General features: G+C 35.5%; 1 protein-coding gene across 1 annotated transcript in view; it reads left to right on the forward strand.

Annotated features, from left to right (window-relative positions):
• LOC128997929 (TBC1 domain family member 5-like) overlaps window positions 1-25656 on the forward strand; it is a 63640-nt gene that overhangs the window by 13582 nt on the left and 24402 nt on the right. Inside the window, exons 4-7 of the mRNA XM_054423766.1 lie at window positions 15302-15476; window positions 20472-20642; window positions 22470-22558; window positions 23245-23295. Coding sequence (XP_054279741.1) covers window positions 15302-15476; window positions 20472-20642; window positions 22470-22558; window positions 23245-23295 — 486 coding nt within the window. The remainder of the gene's footprint in view (window positions 1-15301; window positions 15477-20471; window positions 20643-22469; window positions 22559-23244; window positions 23296-25656) is intronic.

A 25656-nucleotide genomic window follows, 5' to 3' on the forward strand; every position in this document is an offset into this window, starting at 1 on the left:
ATTTTGAATTTTAATAATTGTCTTATTTTAGGTCTTTAAGAGAAAATAATTTAAAATCCTCTCTTAGTTCGCATTTAAAATCTTCGAAACTATTTTTTTTTTTACTACTAGGTGATATGAAAAATTTACTATTATACACCTGACTTTTATTGATCCTCTTTCTCAATTTAAGAGTTTACAACTTAGTTTTGGTTTACTAAACAATTATTACTACTAGGCCTACATCGAATAAACCGGAAGTTCGCCACAGTTTATTCACATTTTTATTTAAGAAATGTGTGTAAAAACAATGGTTCAGTACGATGTAACACTTGACCATGTGAAAAGTGCGCAATATTATATTATTTTCATAACTTTTTCATCTACTGTTTACAGCTTCAGACGATCTATTCATGTTTTCACAACCTGACTTTAAAAATTAATCTGTTTAGTACTACTCACATTTCACTTTTAAACAGTTACTGTATAGTGTAAAAGTTGGTCAACCATTGGAAGCACCTTCTAGTAATAAATCAAAGGCTTAGAAGTCAACCTTTGAAGCCCTAATCAAAATATCCTTTTAATTACCAGCTTGTGCTGAGCTAGATCTTAAGCTTATAAAAGACACATCAATTGTAAAAATCAGTGAAACAGGTCGGGTTGAAAAGGACTGTTACAACTTATTGAATTATAAATATAGATAATGTTAAAACAGACATCGACATATCACATGTTTACTACTGGGTATAAGAAGGTAAAGCAATTTATAAAATCAATTACAACAATGAATATTGGCCGATACGCGGAAGAGCTGACCACTGGGGTAGATTTCCGGGGGTAGATGTCCGGGGGTAGATGTCTGGGGGTAGATGTCTGGGGGTAGATTTCCAGTCGCGGGCTGTTTCTCGAACGTGTATAGGCCCCGCCCCTCGTGACGTCAAAATGACGTAGGCGTTTTTTCATGGGGGTAAATATCCGGGGGTAGAAATCCGCTACCCCGTTTGTGCATAGCTCAAAATATACGTCAAAATGAGTGCTGATGCTTAATAGCAAATCTATGGTGCGTCTATAGCTTTAGTTTAAAGCCGAATTTACACTATGTAGCAAAACCCGTTATATAACTTTTGCTTTATAACATTGCTTTATAGCTTTTGCTGTATGCAAAATTTACAAACAATTTTAGTGATTCTGGTGCTCGTGCTATATGTTATATGTAGCACAACCTCATTCGCATTCCGTATCGAAATGTGCGCTGAAGAGACATTGTTCGTGGCAGCTATCGTGGTGATCTTGGAAGTCAGAGAGACAGACAGGAGCGAAGATTTTAGCAAGTTTTAGATTTGACCGCTTCTTGCTTCGAGAAATAAGTACAGTGTAGCAGATTTATTACGGGACCTTAATGATGATGAATACTCTGACAATCCATAATTAAAACGCTAAATAAGGCTACGGTGACTTCAAAAACGTTTTACGTATGATCACAACGCCGGTTGTCCACGGAACAGTTAGATTAAGTTTATAATATCAATAGCCCCAATAATATCATCCCGATCCTAGGCACTGCCACTTTCCGTTTCCAATCCTTCCATTGTAAACAAAGATCGCTGAGAAAAACCGTTCAGCGCTACATATAGCAGATGCTAGACGAAAAATATATGTATATCATTGTTACATATAGCAATGTTAGATGTAGCACGTATTTCTTTTGATATTTACTGACTCCCGATGGATAGCACAATTCTAGCTATATATAGCAGGATCTGCTACATATAGCAGTGTTATATAGCACTTTTGTAAAGTTGCTTTTTCTACTTCTAGCAAATGTTATATAACATTGCTAGATGTTACACAAATCTGCAATGTAGCAGGTTTAGCTACATAGTGTAAACCCGGCTTAAGGCCAAAATTATGAAAATCGGTCTGGTAGAAGAGCTAACCCGACTCGGGAAAAAAACCAATTATTTTTATAGATGGCAATAATAATTGATTTACCAGTATGCATAATCTAACCATACGAAAAATGAGTTGATAATTTAACAGCTTATTGTTATATTGTTATTTAATTAAATTTTCTTTGATTAAATATTGTTGTTAACAATTTTCATTTGTGTTTAAAGTGATTTTCTTATGTTAAGTGTGTGATTCTAATGTTATGAGCTTAATCTGTACCAAATATTAGTGAGTAAAGTGGTGTATGGATTTCATAACCATTATTTTACTAGAGACCATTGCATTAATTTAACCACAATGGGCTCTGTTGCTAGTCTATTAAATAAATAACATTAGGTTTAACGAAACGAGTACCAAGGTTTGCTGCTACAAGGAAACCAATTAAGTGTGTTTTTAGTAAAATATTATTTGTTTAGTATAAAATAAATAAATCTTCAAAGTTTTTATCAAAATATATCCATAAACAAGGTAAATACAACTTTTTACCATATTCTCCATAAGAATAACATGGGGATTTTAAATTTCCATTTTTTTTTTAAATTTTCTCCGTTACTAATAATTGTACAAAACCCCTTTGATATACTTAACTATTTGTTTTTTAAGCTCTTTAAAAAGGTCTAGAGAGAAATTGGGTAATTTTACGTTTTAAGGGTCAAAAATTAAAAAAAAAACTAATTTTAAAAGTATAAAATAAAAATTATAAATAAAAAACTTTTCAAATGCCACGTTTTTAAACGCACCTTTTTTCGCCCGTAGTGCATCACTGTTAACAGTATATTTTAAATTCAACCATTATATTCTTTTCCAGCATGAAATGTTCTATAATTTGATGCCAAACCAGATTTTTTAACAATAATTTAAAATTTTACACTTTGTAGCGGATCGCTACAATAGCGCAAGTCACATGACTACGATGCGCGCGCAGTCACCCGGGTAGGCACGCGCAGCGAACCAAGAGCAGTACAGTGTAGTGTCGAGCGCCTGGAGCTGTACATCTAACTGGATAAATAACTGTAGCCTAAGATGTCTAGCTAATAGAAGTAGGGGTTGGGGAAGGGTGTAGGTTAGGGCAGGAGTAATTAAATTATGTAACTTATTGGATTCTGGAATGGTCGTGGTCTGGCAATTAATATCGTAAATTAGAATTCACATTTGCTAAGTCTAGTAACCTTTTTCAAGTCTAGTAACCTTTTTCACGAATTAGAATAAGTTCATATATATATATTTCTCTGTTCACTATATTATAATTAGATACATTAAGAACATAAAAGCTGGCTGTGATAGGCAGCTAAGGTAATATTGTGCACTTTGACGAGTTAGATTAATTCTTGCAATAGAGTTGGGTTACGACAGGAAATGTGTGTGATTTGGCAGTGGTTAGAGGAAGATATATAGGGCCCAGGTATCTTCATTTACACTCATACTACTCCACATCATCACATATTGGTAGCAGAGCGTCAAGATCCGGCCAAAAATGCAATTTTAACAGAAATAGAATAGATTAAAACGTGTCTCAGACCAGCCAAGTGCTTTGTTCAGACAGGAAATCGACAGGCTGCAGGTCGGCACCACGTGGCGACCTGGAATGCACGAGCATGCATAGCTAGGCACGTCATGAAATGTGAATCAATATCATTCAGTTTATTTTATTTCCAAGGAAAATTTAAAAATCAATTTTAATGAGGATGTTTTAATTTCAAAGTAGAATTAGGAGAACTTTGGTGTTTTTTATTAATATTTTACTAAACCAAGTTGATGAATATATTTAAATGCATTTATGTAATCACTCACGAGTTCGACATCAAGTCTGAAAGGCAGTAATTAAACTAAATATACCTCGACGACAGGCCGAATGAGTGTTTGATGAATATTTTTATTAAGGAAAGCAAAATATTAGGAGTCAAAGTGCACATCAGTATAGTTTACAGGCCACGACCAAAAAATCAAAATTCAAAATGGGGGGGAATTTTAAATTCATTTGTATGTCACCTCCCCAACCCCAAAAAGTCATAAATATCCCCAAAAATTTTTATTTCATAATTTTTACAGCCGAATTTGTTACCCTTTCGGGTACTGCAGTGAATTAATTAATGATTAAAATAGTATTTTAAAGCGTAGTCTGACATATTTTAGTTGTAACTCATCACCTTAATTTAAGTTGTGTTTAGAATTTAAGTTGTTCAGCAAAGTTTTGATATTTGAGGTGGGCTAGTGAAAGTTGAGAGTCCATGTCATTAATAGGCCAGACAGACTTAGAACAGAACTGGAATGTTAGATAACAGAAGTTCAAAGATAAAGCGACGATTTAAGGCCAGATTTGTTATTTCCAAGCAAACATACACGATTTAAATATACATTACACACAGTTATTACAGGCTCATCTTAAACAAAAATACAAATAAATATATAAAATAAATATAAAAACAGAAAAACATTTAAAACGTAAAAAAAAAAATATATAATAATAATAAATGTAAAAAAAAATGTACTACATAATCAAAAGAAAGCCAAGAGCCTGTTAACAACATTTGCTTGAGTAAATCGTCACTTCGCAACATTTCAGTCAATTTAGGCCATTAATTGACAATGTTGATTCCTTCTGAATCAGGCCAAAATCACGGGGTCAATTCATTGTTCACATCAACATATTATTATCTTACATAAAATATCATGTAATTTCGCACAACAATAACACAACAATCAGTACAGCAATAGATGTCAGACATAAAATGCATTACAGTTTTATATTTTACAGTTCACAAAGTTTCATTCACTCGCAGCGACCTTGAACATGCAGGCCCGACACTACAACCAAACAAAAGAATTCCGACATACCGACATGCCATTACCCTGCTACACTCTTTCGACCACCTTGATACCGTAATATGATACAAATTCAAATACTCGGCGATTCACTGACTAAACGTCTGGAATATTTTGTTAACCGAGAAGGTAGTAAATTAAAATTAGAATACAGTATGGGGATTTCAGGCGCAACAATTGGACAATTAAAGAAACAAATTAAAATCACAAATCCATATTTCAACAGTGAAATACCATTATTGTTGTGGATAGGAACCAATGACATATTCAGCAATACATCAATAACAATGGTGACACAGCAATATGTATCATTGCTCAGGGTAATCAGGAAACGTTATCTAGGCAGCAGGTTGATACTGTTAGGATTACCATATTTCCCTAGGTCAGAATATACACCACACACAATAGATAAAATTACTCAATTCAACACATTTTTACACACATTGTCAAATCAAAATACCCAACCAATTTTTCTAACACATGTATTAAATTCAAATAAGTATTATTTACACACATATAGGCACTCAAATCGTAGGGACGACATACATTTGAACAATATAGGGAATCAGATCTTAGTCAAACATTTGACACACCAATTGCAGTAAAATACAATCATTAGGCAAAATTCACACCTTTTTTTTAAATAATTTCTCTCTTTGTCTTATTAAATTACAATTTGCCCAGCCCAAACTCTTCCCACCTGTTTGGTAAAATAGTTGATATCAAAAAGGTTTTTAGGTCTTGAATTTTTTTACTATTCAAATAATAGTAGATCAAGGCAAGATGTCCAAGATTTACGAGTGGGAAACAAAACCCACAGGGGTATCATGGATACGAGATTTTGATGCGCAAAGCGCAATTCTACAGTGCGAGAAGTGGGGCTTAACCCCAGCCAAGACACTGGAAGAAAATAGGGTCATTTTAAAGAACGCGGTGACAGCGCAAGTGCCAACGGTACCAGACACACCAAAACCCACGGAACAAAACACACCCATCTTAGCGGATCAGACGGCGGAAATGATTAGAATCACAGCCCAAGCCATAGGCGATTCAATCGCTCAAGCTTTATCTCAAAACAAACCAGTAACACAATCAACACACACCCACACAAACCCGAGATTAGTCGACGATCTAGCGTCGAAAGCTCCCAACTGCGACGGCACGGACACAAGCAAATTGTTAGCCTTCTTGAAAACGGCCATTCAAATTGAGAAATTAAAGTTAGCCGACGACAAATCAATCACGATAGCATTGTTACACAAAACAGCAGGGCAATTAAGGGATATTTGGACCATGGCATTACAGGAGAACTGGGAGGTCAAGGGTAAAACAATTCCTACTATAATTAGTACCTTTCTGCCAGAAAGGGCAAAACAACAGCTCCTGACTCAAACAGTCTATAGGGTACAGGGTCAATTCGAGTCACTTTCAGATTTCATTATCCAGGTGAAAGAATCAGCAGAAATCCTAATACCAACAGAATACGACTTACTGGAGGTAATATTGACAGGTATAAACGCGACAAATAGGGCACGTCTTGCAGGGTTTCCGCCGCCGACCAAACTTGATGATTTAATAGCGCTTATCCCAAAATTAGAAGTTGTGAGACAGTTAGAGGAGGGTAACAACTCGCAATCACGCCGATGGGAAACCAGAACAGAAAATAATAGGCAATTCACACCTCAAAATAGGCAATTCACACCTCAAAATAGACAATTCACACCTCAAAATAGGCAATTCACACCTCAACATAGGCAATACACACCTCAACATAGGCAATTCACACCTCAAAATAGACAATTCACACCTCAAAATAGGCAATTCACACCTCAACATAGGCAATACACACCACAATACATGCAACAGCCACATGGGCAACCAAGATTCCCACATCGACCACACATGCAGCCAAGTACATACTATAGGACACCAGTGCATAACAGTGCATATCACGGCGCACCGAGGCAGGTCAATGACCCCAGACACTACCGCCCGCCCACCGACACTACAGACCAACACACACCTACACACAATACACAGTTAAACTCCAGAGGAGGCCGATAATTGGCGCTCTCGCACCTCCGACACGTCATAGCGCCTATTCACACACAACAATCAACCTAGACACACACACACATAGCCATAAAAACAAAAATGCTCCAAACTTTCCTAAATTAAAAACATGTACAATACCAATTTTTTTCGGCGACATTGAAACAAATGCACTCATAGATACAGGTTCTACGACGTCAATTTGCTCACGATCCTTTTTCGATACAATCAAAAATAATCACTTAATTACAAAATCAATCACTCCGATCAATCAATTCGCTATTTCAGCCTCAGGCGACAAGGTAATTTTCTCACACATGGCAAAGCTACACTTTAAAATTAGACACTTCTCTTGGACATTCAGTTTCCTAATAGCACCTAAATTACCAATAAACATTGTATTAGGGTTAGATTTCCTCACAAAAACAAAAGCAATCATCGACGTGGCGAATCACAATGTAACATTTCCATACGGTACAAGACCGGTCATGGCCATATTACACACAGACCAACACGATAGTAATCTACAGGAAGACAAAACTTACACCTTGGGCGATAATTTGACACCAAACCAGATACAACAAATACACAAATTATTACAGTCATTTCCAAACACAGTATCGAAACGATTAGGGCAAACAAAATTGATACACTACGACATAAAATTAAAATCTCAGCAGGTTGTAAGGAGTAGGCCGTACCAATTCGCACCGCCAAAGCTCGAAGCATTACGAAAACAAATCGACGACCTATTACAAAAGGGCGTGATAAGACCATCATCCTCCGAATACAGTAGTCCAGGATTTGTAGTCCCCAAAAAAGGAAACAAAACGCGATTTGTAGTCAATTACAAAAAGCTCAACGACTTGATTAATTTAGAGTCTACGCCAATGCCAACCGTCGAATCAGCATTTCAGTATCTAGGTCAAGCGAAGTGGTATACATTGTTGGATTTGAACAGCGCATACATGCAAATACCGTTGACAGAACAAAGCAAAAAATACACAGCATTCGTCGTCCCATTTGGGGAATTTGAGTTCAACGTTGTACCATTTGGATTAGCCACAGGATCACAGGTTTTGACAAGGTTAATAGATAAAATATTTGGAGACATAAAATACAAATACATTTTCAATTTTTTCGACGACTTGGTAATTTATTCAAATGGATCATTTTCAGACCATCTCAATCAAATAAAGGAAGTAATAACTAGATTACAAAACGCAGGTCTTACGATCAACCCAGAAAAAATGACTGTAGCATCTAATCACATCGAATTCCTAGGCCACATTTTTCGCAACGGCACAGTTACATTTGACACACAAAAAATTCAACCAATTCTTAACTTCCCAACCCCCAAAAATGTCAAACAGATTTCTAGGCTAATCGGGATGACAGCGTATTACGCGAGGTTCATACCGAATTTTTCACACATTTCGGCACCATTAAACAAACTCAAACGCAAAGATACACCATTTGAATGGGGCTCTGAACAGGAAGCCGCCTTGCAAAGTATTAAAAAAGCTCTAACGTCGCAACCAGTTTTAAGACTCCCAGATTTCAATAAAAAATTCATCCTACAAACAGATGGTTCAGGCACAGGACTAGGAGCGCAATTAGCACAGGAACACGAAGGTAGTTTATTACCAGTAGCCTACGCGTCGAGACCACTAAGCAAACACGAAGTAAACAAATCCACAGTTGAATTAGAATGCCTAGCAGTCGTGTTCGGATTGACAAAATTCCAACAATACCTCGAACACAGGGAGTTTACACTTCAAACAGATTGTTCAGCATTAACTTGGCTTCTAAATCATCCACGACAAGTAGGTAAAATTGCGCGATGGATAACATTCATTAACTCTTTCCAATTTCATTCTGAGCACATAAAAGGCAGTGATAATCCAGTCGCCGACTGTCTATCTAGGTTATACGAGGACGCCGACACACAACCAACAGTAGTAACACTAAACGATGACACTAATACACATTCAGTAAACATTTTGATGAAAATTCCAGAAGCTTTCAAAAACATCGACGAACATCAAAGAGATGACCCCACGTTGATCAAAATTATTAGGGACCCACATAGAAACCAGGCATATACAGTAAAGGACGGAGTGTTAATGCATTTAGCACCCGGCCAAAAGACACCACGAATAGTACTCCCCACGAAACTAATTGACATGATTTTTACATACTACCATTTAGCACCTACATCAGCACACCTAGGAATCAAAAAAACAATACATAAAATAAATCAATTTTTTTGGTCACCAAATTTGAACAAAATAATAGCCGACAAAGTCAGAACATGTCTCTCTTGCCAAAGATCCAAACAAGCTCCGAACACCAGGGTAGGCGAATTATCATCCGATCTAGCAACAAAACCATTCCAAAAAGTGTACATTGACTACGTAGGCAAACTTCCTAGGACAAAGTCAGGCAACTCATACCTACTATCTGTGGTGGACGCATTTTCAAAGTTTGTAATTCTTTTACCAGCTAGAAACGCGACAGCTGCCACCACAACTACACTTCTCACAAAACACATATTCTCACACTACGGTTTCCCGCAATACTTAGTATCAGACAACGCACCATCTTTCAAATCAAAACAAATGAAGGAAATGTGTTTAAACTTCGGAATCAAACACATATTTACATCACCGTACAACCCAAGCGCAAACAACGTAGAGAGAGTCAACAAAAATCTCAAAGTTGCTATGAGAATATATCACAATTCCGACAACCAAACATGGGATCAAAACATTCATTGGTTTCAAATAGCATTCAATTCCGCTCAACATGAAAGCACCGGTTCGACACCTGCAAGCTTATTTTTGGGGAGAGAAATAAACCATCCACTACAATTAGCCTGGGATTTAAATAAATTAATTGGGGAAGAACCTCAACCAACCACAGACAATCGCTGGCAACATGCACTTGATAACCTACGGAAGGCAAGAGAAAAACGCACACAATATTATAACAGCGGTCGTCAACCCAATCCTTACAAAGTAGGCGATTGGGTAATGTATAAAATGCACCCACAGTCCAAAGCAATAGACAACGTCAATTATAAACTCCAATACGCCTGGTCAAAACCGTGCGTGATTGACAGTTTCTCATCACCAGTGTCAGTAAAGCTAGTAAACCCCTCAACAGGTAAGATTGTGACAAAAGCCCACATTTCACAATTGAAACGATTTTTTCAACCAATTTATTAAATAAACGTCGTCAGAGTGCACAATAGAACCTTAGCCTAGTTTAATTAGTTATAAGTGAACATCTAGCAAGAAATCTCGAGTAACTGACTACAACAATACTTCGCAACAATACTTCTCAACAATACGGTACACAATACAACTCCAGCCCCGGCTGATAGGGTGTTGGGAGTTGAGTCTAAGCCGTACCTTCACAGAGGGTGCGGCTACACCTCTCGATGCACCGCTTGGCCGGAAAGCCGGATGCGACAACACGTGGCAAGTTGGCAGCGAAACACGTCATAGTGTTTGTACTTAATATATGCATTTCCAGACCCCAGTAATCAACAACTTTTTCAATCCCCTTAAAACTTACAATCTGAGCAAACGACTAATTTTTTTTAAGTAATTTTTTATTTTTAATTTGCTCAAATTGGCTATGACGGGAATCGTTCGCCATAACACATTCTTATGACAGATTGCAACTGTCATATGAATAGTGCAGCCGACAGTTTACTTATGACAACAAACACTCACTAAAAGTACTGGACTGAAAAATGACAACACTGGAACGATACAGACAACTGACTACAGACCAAGCTAGACTTAAACTATGGCAATTAGGCTAAGTAGAACTAAGTAGAATTAAGTAAAATTAAGTATTTCTGTGTTAATATAAGCAATTGAATCGCAAAGGTAAATACAACATTACATAAAAAGTATTAAGTAAGTAAAGTCATCCACGTATATTAAAATAAGATATATGGTATTTAGGCGTAATACAATCGTTATCAAAGTAGATAACAGCGCACACGACAATCCATATGTTTGTAAATAACAAGCAGAATTCTGAGCGTAGAAGAAGAGTTTATGTATTATATATTTATAAAGGGTAATTTAAATGTTTATTATGTGTTATACACTTGCATGCGTTAAAATAAAATACAAAAAATATATAAATATATTTATGTTGCTGAGTGACAGAGAAGAAATGGACTAGTAGGGAACAGACAATAGCAAGCGCCAGGCACGAGATAACACCGTCGTTATCAGTACAAACATCTGTTCCATTCATACCTCTACTTCCGCCCTATATAAATAATCAAACCAAGCACCGATCAATCCTTCACATTGAAGGAACATATTAAAACAATATTTGTTTAAAAAAAAATAAAGTTGTGCTAAGCCGTCGGTGGAATAAATAATTATTATTTAATACCTCTGTGCATAATTGTTGACAATTGGCACTAGAGGAGCTTCGAATGAATGTACACTTACAATAACACTATCATTCCTTACATCAACAAACAGACTTTCGAAACTCCATTCAACCACGAATAGCATCCAAACTGAAAGAGTGTATAATGTGTGTCACACTAGTTAATTAATTAATTATTAGTAAATCAACAGAAATTTAGTAATATATCTCCCAGTCAATCAAATCCATAGCATTTAAGTAGATAAACATTAGATTTTTTCCCTTTTATCCTCAGTAAATTAAATTTCTTTTTATTAGGTAGAACAATTTCTTATTATTAGTAAATTCATTTAGATCATAAGTATCAATAGTAAACTTAAGTAGAGTAGTCGCGATCAATTTTTACCGAATATCCAGGGAATATATCAGTGATAACTAACATCAAAATAATTAATCATCAATCAAAACAATCTCCAAATTCACATCTGAGTAAACGTATCATCAACCTCATATCAACTTCAAAACCCAACGCATTTCATCCATCATTAAGAGGCGTCCAGCGATATAATTAGCGCCCCGAATTTAGTAAGGGCTCAAGAGCTAATTACGAAATTACGTCACATCACATCACAACAGTATACCTTCAAGAACTTCAGAACACTACTCCAGCTTCATTCATCAGTTTACACAACTTCATTCTTCATTCTTCATTCTTCCAACTACTCAACTTCAAGAAACTCATCAAACTTCAGCAACCTTCCATATTTACCAGCAATTACCAGCAATAACCAGACTTCAATACATCCATCTAATTTCATCAACCTTCAGTATTTCAACAACATTCCCAAATTCATCATCAATCATATATCCAACTTCATCAGCCAACAGATCTTCTCAACCCAACTTAATTAAATCTATCACTGATATACGCCCGCCCACATTTCTTAGAGCAGGTTTAGATTAAGCAATCCCACCAAACATAGTTATAAGAAATTCATTCAAAACCATAGTTACCTTTAGTTTATAAAAAAAAAAAAAAAATAGTTAATAGTTTATAAGCAAGACCGACACACATTATAACCTCAAATGAGTCAAACCAAAAGGAGTGCAGAAAACTGTTGGAACATCTCCACACCGACATCGATGTCACAACGACACAATCTCACGGCGAGCACAATAAAAAAAAAAAAAAAAAAAAAAAAAAAAAAAATTTCTTCGTCCTTCATCTTTCCCAAACCCCAAAATCACCCCAAAACTAGGAAAAGAAAAAAAAAACAACCCCACCGGGGGGAGGATGTAGCGGATCGCTACAATAGCGCAAGTCACATGACTACGATGCGCGCGCAGTCACCCGGGTAGGCACGCGCAGCGAACCAAGAGCAGTACAGTGTAGTGTCGAGCGCCTGGAGCTGTACATCTAACTGGATAAGTAACTGTAGCCTAAGATGTCTAGCTAATAGAAGTAGGGGTTGGGGAAGGGTGTAGGTTAGGGCAGGAGTAATTAAATTATGTAACTTATTGGATTCTGGAATGGTCGTGGTCTGGCAATTAATATCGTAAATTAGAATTCACATTTGCTAAGTCTAGTAACCTTTTTCAAGTCTAGTAACCTTTTTCACGAATTAGAATAAGTTCATATATATATATTTCTCTGTTCACTATATTATAATTAGATACATTAAGAACATAAAAGCTGGCTGTGATAGGCAGCTAAGGTAATATTGTGCACTTTGACGAGTTAGATTAATTCTTGCAATAGAGTTGGGTTACGACAGGAAATGTGCGTGATTTGGCAGTGGTTAGAGGAAGATATATAGGGCCCAGGTATCTTCATTTACACTCATACTACTCCACATCATCACAACTTTTTTTAAATGGCGACCAAAAAACCGTATTTTGCGTAACAGTACAAATGTATACTTTTGGTATGTTTTTTATAAGTGTATTACCTACCATTTCTAACTGAAATAATTTCTGTTGCAATTAGTTCCACCTCAAACCCTATTTCTACTGCACTATATCCACAGTATTTTAGCAATTACAAAATACAGTACAAAAGGAAAAACACCAGTTGTTACTACTGAGCAAAGATTATACTAAAGATTACTCGATACATTGTAGCAGGACTTTTTTTATCCATGATTGTAGCATAGACTAACCAACACAAGTAGACTTCTCATCCCATTGTAAATTTTGAAGCACGTTTTTCGTGTCTAGTTCATGTACGTGACACATAGGCGCTAGTGTCGATGAAACTTTGTTTCCATTATTTTAGGGTTAATTTCTTGATTTGTGCTTTACTGTTTGGTTATATAACTAGGGGACAAGTTATTGTTTATGATTAGATCGTATTATTTGGCTAAACGAGTTTTTAAATGGCTGTGATAACGGGAAACAAATTGCAAACAAAACACGACCTCTACATAAACCGTACATGAACTAACAATAAAATTGTCTTCAGCTGTTCCATAAGGATGAGAAATCTACTAAGGGAGTATGTTTTATCTATGATTGTAGTAAAGGCTAGCAGTGTGGAGTGTGGGAACTGTTTATGACGATTAGATTAAGGTATCTGCAATCATAAAATGCGATGGGAAGGTAAGGAAACAGGTACGCGAAGTAGGAAGTGGTGAGGAAGTAGTAAAAGCAAACAGTCCGGAGTGTGGGAACTGTATATGACGATTAGATTAAGGTATCTGCAATCTTAAAATGCAATGGGAAGGGAGGGAAACAGGTTGGCGACGTAGGAAGTGGTGAAGGAAGTGGTCGAGGCAAGCTGGCCGGAGTGTGGGATCTATTAATGAAGATTACATTAAGGTATCTACAATCCAAAAATGCTATGGGAAGGGAGGGAAACAGGTCCGCGAAGTAGGAAGTATTGAAGGAAGTAGTAAAGGCAAGCAGTCTGGAGTGTGGGAACTGTTTATGAAGATAATATAAAGGTATCTGAAAACCTAAAATGCCGTGGGAAAGAAGGGAAACAGGTCAGTGACGTAGGAAGTAGAGAGAGAAGTAGTCAAGTCGTGCTGTCCGGAGTGTGGGAACTATCAATGATTATTACATTAAGCTATCTACAATCCTAAAATGCTATGGGAAGGGAGGGAAACAGGTCCACGACGTAGGAAGTTGTGAAGGAAGTAGTAAGAGTAAACAGTCCGGAGTGTAGGAACTGTTTATGACGATTAGATTAAGGTATCTGCAAACCCAAAATGCTATGGAAAGGGAGGGAAATAGGTGCGCGACGAAGGAAGTCGTGAAGTAAGTAGTAAAGGCAAGCAGTCCGGAGTGTAGGAACTGTTAATGACGATTAGATTAGGATATCTGCAATCCTAAAATGCCGTTGGAAGGAAGGGAAACAGGTCCGCGACGTCGGAAGTGGTGAAGGAAAGTAGTAAAGGTGAGCAGTCTGGAGTGTGGGTACTGTTAATGGAGATTAGATTAAGGTATCTGCAAACCTAAAATGCCGTGGGAAGGGAGGGAAACAGGTCGGTGACGTAGGAAGTGGTGAGGGAAGTAGTCAAGGCGTGCTGTCCGGAGTGTGGGAACTATTAATAAAGATTACATTAGGGTATCTGCAATCCTAAAATGCCGTTGGAAGGAAGGGAAACAGGTCCGCAACGTAGGAAGTGGTGAAGGAAGAAGTAAAGATGAGCAGTCTGGAGTGTGGAAACTGTTAATGGGGATTAGATTAAGGTATCTACAATCCTAAAATGCTATGAGAAGGGAGGAAAACAGGTCTATGACGTAGGAAATGGTGAAGGAAGTAGTAAGGCTAGCAGTGCAGAGTGTGAGAACTGTCTAGGTGGCATTTATGTATCTGCAATTCTAAAATTGTATAGGGAAGGAGGGCAAACAGGTCCACAACGTGGTGAAGGAAGTAGTAAAAAACTGCTTTCAGAGTAAACTAATGATTTTCCCCGAGCAAAGCTCGGTCCCCAGGTACTTTTCTATAATGTGAGAAGTGCCTAGATCATTGCAACTTATTCTGCCATCTGAAAATCATACAATATTGCTGTAACAAGGCCTAGCTGTGTAACACCTTGTCATTCACACCAAAAGAATCTATTTTGATAATAAATGTCTGACTCGGCAGGTTCCGAAGTGTGTGTTGGCGGCTGCTACTCGGGGTTTTGAGTTCGGGACATCCAGAAAGATGGGTGGAAGAGACTCGGGTGGCTCGAGAGAGTTATCGTGAGCTGCTAGAAAAACATAGCGTGGACCCCCACAATGAAGAAACAGAAGATGACCCCCTGTCTCAGGAAGCTTGGGTGAGTAGCTACAGTAAAACCTACCGTGTGAGTGCTGTAGTACGCGATGGCAAGAGGAGAAAGGAGATTGGAAGGGGACACCAGCGACTGGTACTAGACACCATATAAGTGGAGACGTAGGAATTGGCTAACTCAGGAACTCGCTAACTCGGTCGTGTGTCGGAACTGGCTAACTCTGGAACTGGCTAACCGTCTCAGTCAGGAATTGGCTAACTCCGGAACCCGCTAACTCGATTTTGTCTCGCGGCGGAATTCGCTAACTCTGGAAGTCGCTAACCCGGCCGCGCCCACTGCACGGAGCGTTGCCAACCTTGTACGACAAAATAATCGTACACTGCCGTGTTTCAAAATGTCAGTGTCAATAAAGATACAGTAAATGTTATTGTTTTTGTTATCAATTCCACTTTTAACAGATAACTAGCCCAAAGTAATTAAAAGACAATTAAAAAATCATGAAAAAGTGTTCTTTTATAAACTGTTCAATCGCGAGTTAAATGTTTATGATTTCGATCTTAAATATAAATGCCATCAGTAGGCTATAAAATAAAATAATAGAATATGAAAAATATTGAAAATTCTGTTTAATTGGTACTAAATAATTAAACCTCTACGAAATTAAGCTAAAATACACGCAAGCTCTTAAACACGGAAAACAGATTTAATCGTAATGTCGTAATAAACCAAAACCATTAATCAATACATTCATCAACCATCGTAACTTTCATAACTAATTCATACATTTTAAATTAAATGTTCGTCGTTGAACCGTCCAACTTACGTGTACAAATATGATGACATAGACTAAGTTTTTATCTAGGCCTAATAGTTTGAACCAAAGCATTGTAGGCCTACTAGTAAATAGTTGCCTAATTCTAAAATGTGTTTAATTTTTTAGTAATAATGTTGCATGTTTTAAAACCGTCTTTAGATTGTACACCTAAGCACCTAGTAAAAAATAGGAGAAGATATAATATTCATATAATAAAACGTGACAGGGTTATTTTAATTCACGATTCTTAATAAACGAATTTTCCTGATTTGAGTGTTGGGTTTCCTTTATATTGCTTTCACAATCGATATCAACTATACCAAGCCATTGCTCGGTTCACCGTTCCCCGGTACTGAGCTACTCAATAGACAATAGCTTTGTTTTTGGATAAGATCAAGTAATTTTAGCTATGGCCACCATTCATAAAAATGGTAACAAACAAGAACGCCTGGGTCCATTTAGAACCAGCCTGGAAAAAAGCTCCAGACTTTTAAAAAGTAGGCCTACTAAAAGACGTAAAATTAATATTAATTCAACAAAATTAAGAGGATGACCCGGGTTCTACACTAATAGTCTACGATAAAAGAAATTTACAAGTTGTATTTATGCATAGACTAACTTTTAATGCAATCCATGAATACATTAGGCCTACCACTTTATAATGTATTGATAATTATTTATTTAAATTCAATAGCTCTATTTAAAAATACATTACCACTACAATTTAATTCTGTAATGACGTTTAACGTGTAAATTTTATTATGATTTATGATTCAAGGTTACAACAAGCCCAGTATATAAGATACGAACTCAATAATTTTATTTGCAGAAGTTCACAAAATAGTATTTATTCGAATAAAAGAAACAAATGGCGGACTACGAAAATAGATATTTCATAACATGTAATAAATCCAAATTAAATGTGCATTTTTATCTTTTTGCATACCAATAACCTACTATTTAAGTAAGAAACCCACACATAAAACATACTCCCTTATATTAGTACATTTCTCATCCTTACGGATCAGCTGAAGACAGTTGTATTGTTAGTTCTGTCCGGTGCACTGTCTTTAGAGGTCGTGTTTTGTTTACAATTGTTTCCTGTTTTCAGTCATTTAAAACCTCGTTTAACCAAATAAAACGTTCTAATCACAACTAATAAGACGTCCCCTAGTTATATAACCAAACAGTAAAGAACAAATCATTAAGTTAACTATAAAATAATAGAAACACAATTTTGTCGACACTAGCGATCAGTGTCACCGGACATGAACTAGACACGAAAAACGAGTTTCAAAGCTTACAATGAGATGTAAAGTTTACTTGTGTTGGTTAGTCTATGGTAAGACTATAATGCATTTTCCATCCTAATAATCATAAGAATAATGTTAAACATACTTGTAAATATTTTTATTTTATCGACTACGTTGCTCTTACTCCTAATAAATCGTAGGATACGACATTATGGTACTGATACGATATAGGTACTACACTTTCGGCAACACTGGCAAAAAATATTCGTGCTTGGCTCCCATTGAACGGCCCGCGAGGCTTCTGATTGGGAGTTAGCGAGTTCCGCCGAGGGACCGAGTTAGCGACTTCCGTACGAGGACGGAATTCGCTAACCCGGCTCTAGAGCGGGTTAGCGGGTTCCGGAGTTAGCCAATTCCGAAACCGAACAAGTTAGAGAGTTCCTCTCACCGACCAAATTTGAAGATAGGGTGTTTAACATGGGGTTAACGAGTTCCAGAGTTAGCCAATTCCGCGGACCCTATAAGTGTACCATTGAATGTAATTATCCTCTGTTTCTTACTTATCTATTAGGTTAGTTGAGCATCTAGGCTTGCAGCTACAGGGAATGTAATAAACTAAGTATATTTTTTATTGAAATTTTAATAGCTTACTATAAAGTAAAGTAAGTTCTTTAAGCAAATTTGATAAAAATATATCTATAAACTAGGAAACGAGTAAACTTAAACTACAACAGTTAACATATTCTCCATAAAAATAACATAGGAGTTTTTAATAAACATTTTTTCTGTTTAACCATTAAGGGTAAGCCTACAACAAAGTAGCCTACTACAAAATGGTTAGGATTAAAATGTAAAGATAGATAGTTAGATTAGTTTAAGATGTAAAATTTTGTATTTTGAAGGTAAAAGGGAAAAACTAATTTTTAACCCATAAAATGCAGTTTTCATACTCCATCCATGCTGGTTCCCAAACTTGTTAATAAAAATAAAATTAGGGTTATGCCTACATGTTAGTATTTCATCAAAATTGGATGAATTTTACTCTAGTTATTTGCCAAAGTACAGACATACACAATAAATGTATCATGGGAATAGTGTATCTGCATCCACTAATCCTCAGTACTGCACGTTTAACATGGGTTTTATATGGGCAATTGGAGTTTTTGGTTAATTACTAGAAAACGACCAAAGATAGGAGGTAGGTTTAAATTTAAAAGTTGTTTGTATTTACAAGAGCTTAAAAATGATACACAATTTTACATATGTTGCCATTTAACAATTTTCATTTACAAGGCTACCACCAACTTTAAAAAAAAATTAAATCATAGAAAAATTATTTAGTTTTTAAAATGTTGACTTGTCGTATATCAAATTAAAGCTGAACCTACGAGGATTAAGAATTTTCAAACAGAACGAAAATAAGTTTAGTGGTTGTCAAGATACAGGGTATTCTGTAAGTATCAATATTTTCTATAAAAATTGCCGCCATTTTGAAACGGAAAAAGATAAATGAGTTCTGTTTTCACTAAATTGTTTGTCTAGTCTAAAGCTTTAAAATGATGCATAACATGACATATGTTTACATTTGAAAGTTCTGAGATTCGAACCCATGACCCCCAGTTTCTTGAACACTCTGTATTTTAAAAATGGTAAAAATATTTTTACGTTGTTCCTTGGGTATGAATTAGTGGGGAAAAGTTTTCTTTCATCTCTGTATGTCAAGCCGTTCGTCTGAAATCTGTTTAGGACAGCTTAGAAGACTCACCCTGTATACAGATAAATTTGAACCGATTGTGTTTTTAGCCTCTGTGGACGTCAAAACCAGAAGAAAAATCGGTCTCGGGTCTTTTAGGTCTTACCAGTGAGACCAAAACATGACCATTTTTACCATCATAAAATCTACAACATTATAATTTCTTATCTAAATTGCTTACTACATGTGGGAGGTGGAGAATTCATCAATGGAATAAATAGCTAGGTTTATTATATAATATATATATATACACAGTAATTTACTGAACTTTGTTTGATCTGTTTCTTTTGCTATATAAAATTGTTGATACAATAGAGTCTCACAAACTCAGCGTAATGTGGACTGGACGGATGCCGAGTTTGTGAAATCCCAGGTTATCATATGAAGTTGGGGCCCATATCGCATTATCAAGTATAATACTCGACACACACTTACTACACAGCCTGATGTCAAATATCCAATTGGTTTCCCACATGTGGTGTGTTATAATTGTTTTAAATTGCTGCTAGTGCATGATGACATAGTTAAAAGACTTACAATCTATGAATTACACACATGTTTTAAATGTGTCTTTGTGACAGCTTTATCCAAGTGAATGCAGACAATACTTATGTAAATGTCTTTAAATAATGGATATAAAAATACTCCCTCCGCAGCAAACTTGCGGACTAAGCAAATTTCCATTTGCCTGTATTTAAATATAACACTGCATTAAAATCTAAAAAATAATCTATAAAACAATCTTTTTACACAACAATTTTAAATGATTTAAATTAAAGTTTAACCATCTCAGAACATACCGGCATTGACTATATATACCTACTGTAGGTATATATAGTCAATGATACCGGTAAGTTAATTTCTTAAAAAAATAAAAAAAAACAGAAAAAAAACATTTATAATTTACAGATTAATGGCCCTCAACAAAAGTATTGTGAATATTTTTATTTAGTTAAAAATGTCAACTTTGTATAACTCTTATCAATTCGAAGTTGTAATTGATTAAAAAGTAATTTTACAACATTGATTCATGAAAAGTCAACAATGTCATAAAATCAAACTTTAAATATTTTTAAAATTAATTACAGTCCTTAAAGACTCAAAACTAATAATTTGTTACAGTTATGGTTCTCCTTTGAGACTTAAACACATTCGCCAAACTATTCGCAAGATATTAAGAGTGTAAAGACCTCCGCAAATAACATATGTTTTTCTGCTAGAGCCCCTGGCACCAGTACTTCTGCAACAACGATCTGCGTTTTGTCATCAAACAGGATGTGATCCGGACATTTCCTGGAGTAGATTTCTTCCGGGATGAGAGAATACAGGAATCCATGGTCAATATATTATTCTGCTACGCCCGTGACCATCCCACCATGTGCTATAGACAGGTAAGTGTCAACGTCAGCCTACATAAGCCGTGTAAAATGTCCCGCTCTCAATATCCATGAATAATATTCATAGACAAGCTTTCATGGTCAAAAATTGTAGATCCTTTGTAGTTACTGTGACTACAGCTGTTTCATACTCGGTATGAGTAAATTTTCAGGTTTAAAAGTCAAAGTCGTCATGGTAGTTGGACACAAAATATAATAACACCAAAACATAGAGACGAAACAGACATTTAACAAAACTAAAATCAACTCTGCCAAGTAGTAATAGCATATTATGCGGTATCAGTAAAAGGCGAGTCAAAACTATCACAGGTTACTCCTTCCTTGATTCTTGATTCTTGATTCTTCCCCCCCCCCCTCTCTCTCTCTCTCTCTCTCTCTCTCTCTCTCTCCTCTTCAGATCCTTTTGTTTGGGGTTGGCTATTTGATGAAATGTAAAGTTTTAAATTATATCAAATTCAAACTATTGTTTTTTATCAAAGCAAAGGTTGGATGTTCTTTGTTGCTCTATACAGATGATCCCAAAAATGGGTAGCAGGCTATGCAAGGAATTTTACCAAAATCGAAAGACCAGTATTACTAAAACTTTCATTGTGAGTATTTTTTAATTTGGCAGAAATTACTTTTTCTTAACATCTTATCTGCTTTTAAGAAAAAGCCTTGTGACTGAAAAGAGATTTGTAAAAAAAAATAAAATCTTTGTAATTTATAATTTTTTAAATTTTTATATTAGGCCTACACTTACTTTGATTATTTAATTACCACTTTTTTGTAGACATTTTTACTGTGAACAAAAGGGCAAAAAAATTATTACTTAAGGTTTTCTTTCTATAACAATTACAGTAAAATTGTGCAGATTCAGTAAAATTAACTGCCGACAGAGGGTACTGCAGGCAGCACATTAATTCAACATTAATTTTTGTACAAAAGTTATGAAGAAAATTAAATTTGATTTGGCGGATATATCCATCTGCCACCCTTAGTGATAACCACGAAATATGAACACTACCAATAATCTTGAGTATTCTTGTGGGTGGCAGACGGATATATCCGTCAACCTTAGGCTATTCCTTCCCTCGTTTTATTTTTTTTCCATTAACATGTATCTATCATTCTCAAGTAAATCTAAACCACTCAGTTCCGCTCCCATGTCCTCAATCCCATTCTCCGCCAAGACTTCCTCTACGTAAAGACTGTTCTTCAGGTTCATCATATCCATCACATTCCATACTATTATTTTCACTAACACTTGGCAGTATGTCCACTGGTGCCACTTGGTATGTCTGAGGGGGGTTTTATACTTATAAAACCCCCCTCAGACATACTTTTACTAAGCATCTCGATAACATCTTTAAATATCAGATCGTTTGCATTAGTAACTTTAGCTCTAAAACATAAAAATATAGTACAAAACACAAAATGTAAACATCACTAACAACAACAACCATGTGTGAAGTGACAGCAATACTTACTTACGCACACTCTATGGTGCAAAATAGCTGAAACAGCTGCGGCAATTATTATTGCCAACCACAAAAAAGAAAATAACCCATTTATAATCCAGTGTAATGTTTATAAACATTGTATATCAATTCGTTTTTTGGACGGATAAATCCATCTATAGCCCAGAATATAAATTTCTTGGGACGGATACAGTATAGGCCTATCTGTTTTCAGCCCAGAAAGTAAACAAAGATTGGCAGATATAACTGTCCATATCCGTATATATTGGAAGGGTTAAGTTGTAGAATACAGTTTATGTATGTCAGATAGTTATGATAATATGTATAGGTAGTGCTACAATATAGTTGGTTATATTTACAGGGCATGCATGAAATCCTGGCCCCGCTATTATTTGTGATACATTGTGATCATCAAGCCTACTTGCATGTACGGGACTTGGACCAAATCAGGTATGACAATAGCTTGGATATACTTATACAGTAGATAATAAATTGTACATGTACATCTTCTACTATGTTTAACTTTAACATTATTTGAACATTTTGGGATAGAAAAAAATCATGCCCCAAAGACTAAAAAATGAACTAGTTGGGTGATATTTTTCGGTGTTGTGTGAAGAGTGTGCTTTTGAATAGGTTTCTAGCATATCCTACATTAAGTTACAACTTATTATGTTTTACGTTATTGCCAATCCATGGATACTCTTCCAGCTAATTCGATTGTGTATCCTATATTTATTTTGGACTAATGAAATACCCAATTTTAGCTTATTAGTCTGTTCTTTCTATTGTTTTATTAAATTTTGTTAGTTTTCATTTGCTTAATGTTATGTTTAGGTTTTTGTTTTCTTTTTTATTTGGTCAGTTAGTTTATGGTGACTTAGCATAGTTCTTTTTTACACTGTTTGCCCTCAAAATTGATGCAAATACGCAGATATTGGACCTGCATGCTAGTCCAAAATAGAGTTTGAAATTTAGTTTGAGAAATGATTAATGAATCTCAGAAACATCGTATACCTTTATTCTATACTGAAGTAACTGGATGAATTCTTCCTACGATAAAAAAACCAATAAAAACAGTGAACTGCCAAGTTTTCTTGTTTAATGTATTCTTATCATTTTTGTTCTATTTTTAGTGAAATCATCAGTGACCTTTTGGATCCAAAATATGTTGAAGAAGACAGTTAGTAAGTGTAGTTAAGCATAAGTATAATTAAGTAGAAATGCATAAATTTATACTAGGGATTACGAGATTGGATTTTTAGTTCAAGACAGGATTTTTTTATTTTTCATCAAATTTTGAGACGAGATCTTGACATTTCAATCTGATTTTGTAACATTGTGAAACACCTAATGATTTATGACAGATGACATAGTTAAATATAAAAATAATAATAATAGTCAAGAATATTTTAAATCTTTTATAAAAACCCTGATAAAAACACCAGTAATATAAAAATAAGTATCAAAAAAAGTAATAATAACAAAATAAGTTATAAAATCAAGTATTAATAAGGCCTACCCTATTAAAAATAACTCGTACGCATAGGAAATATGGTGATATCAGTTTAGAATATTGTGTAATTTTGAAAAATAAAATAATAAATACTAAGGAAATTGACAGGAAATCAGGCTTACCTTTGAATACGTCCACAGAGACACATAAAATACACAACACAAAAACGTCTCTATGGACATATGTAAAGGTAAGCCTGCTTTCCTGCCCATTTCTTTAATAATTCCTATCTTTTATCAGATAAACTTAAAAATAATAAATATAAAATTTATCAGTCTTACTAGTTAAGTATCAATAGTAGAATTTTAAAAGTACCAAATTGATCAGTCTTAAACATTATTCTTACTAGTTAAGTATCAAGTTTTTCAGTCTTATGTTATATATTTGGAATGATTTTGGAGTGACTTGTTTTCGCTATGTTTACAGTAGTGAAACATGTCTCACACTGCTTACACTTAACCAAACTTCTCATCATTTGCAATGTTAAAACAAAAAATTATAAAAAAATTAAAGCAATATTTACAGGGCTGTGCGAATAGTTCGAAAAACTGGATTCGGATTCGGAATCGATATTCATATTTACTGGTAAGAGATCCGGGTTCGGATTCGATATTCGAATTTCTTGGAAATAGATCCGAGTTGGGATTCGATATTCAAATTTACTAGATTCTGATTGAATATAATTTTTTAGACACTAAAAAACTACTTGTGCACTCCCGATTTGCTGTTAACTGGTTCATGTTAGGAACCTGACCAACTTGGTGTTAGGCTTTAGGCACATTAGTGTAGGTCGCATTTGAACCCTATCTTGGCTATCAGTAAACTTAACCTCACAGTGTTAGTTGTTACTTGTAATAGTAATGCAGACATAGGCTTGTGTGGAGGATTAACACCGAGGTGTATAATAGGCTGGGCCTATGTTTTAGACTACACAAGTTGGTAGTCCACCACTTTTAGCGAGTAACTTAGGCCTAGGTGGTATGCCTAACTTATGCCCAATTTTTTAGTTTCAAAACTTCAAATAGGTAGGCCTAAATTTTATAACTTTTTTATTTGGCCCATTTCAAGAATTTTTTTAAGCAATTCCCTAAGTTATTTCAGCCCCAGAAAATGTGGTCTAAAAATGTGAAAATTGGTACTGCTGACTTTCCTCGGATTTGGATTCGACTCTGAACAGGTTTAAATATTCGGATTCGATAACAGCTTTAAATTTCAGATTCGGATTCGATCCAGGTTCGATAATGGCTGTAAATTTGAGATTCGGATTCGACCCAGATTCGACTTAAAATATTCGGATTCGATCCGGATTCGATAAAATCTGTACAGCTATGATTCGGATTCGGATTTGAACCAAAATTTCTGGATTTGCACAGCCCTGAATATTTACATGTAAAGAATTAATTTAATAAGAACGCCTTCGCAAAGGAAACGCAACAACAACGCGCTCCTGTATTGCGGGTATTGCGTTGACTCTCTGCAGGCGTTTTTATCTGCTTTTTTTATCTTGTCTCAATCAAAATAAATAATTCAGTAACCTTGTGCATTTTACCCTTCTTGAAATGGGGTAGTAGGTTTATTTTTTTGCGTTGTATGTGATAGTACTGAGATGCTAAATCCAAATTATCGACCTCGGCGACCTTCCGGATCATTGCCAAAAAGCGTAAAAATCTGCAGAATTTTGCACTTTTTTTACGTTTGTCCAATTTTTACCCTGAAGCATCACTTTTACATGAAAACAACTATAGTCATTTTAAAAGTAGATTATATTAAATTACCAATAGTTTAAGACCAAATTGGTTATTACAGACCTAAGAGCACTAATAGCCTGTTGACACTATTCATGTATGTAAAATGTATAAAGTGAATAGAGATAATTTGATTTGATTTGATGTGATTTGATTAGCTTCCAAGATTTATGCTCTGCAAATATTTTGTTAAAGTTTGGATAATTTTTACCCTGAAGCATAACTTTTTCACTGCAACAACCATGACTATTTTAAAAGTAAGCGTAACAGTTTGCGAGATATAGTTC

The sequence above is a fragment of the Macrosteles quadrilineatus genome, unplaced genomic scaffold (assembly GCF_028750875.1).
Source record: "Macrosteles quadrilineatus isolate MER2022 unplaced genomic scaffold, UCM_ALF_1.0 Scaffold_7__1_contigs__length_78375512, whole genome shotgun sequence".
In the NCBI taxonomy this organism is placed as follows: domain Eukaryota; kingdom Metazoa; phylum Arthropoda; class Insecta; order Hemiptera; family Cicadellidae; genus Macrosteles; species Macrosteles quadrilineatus.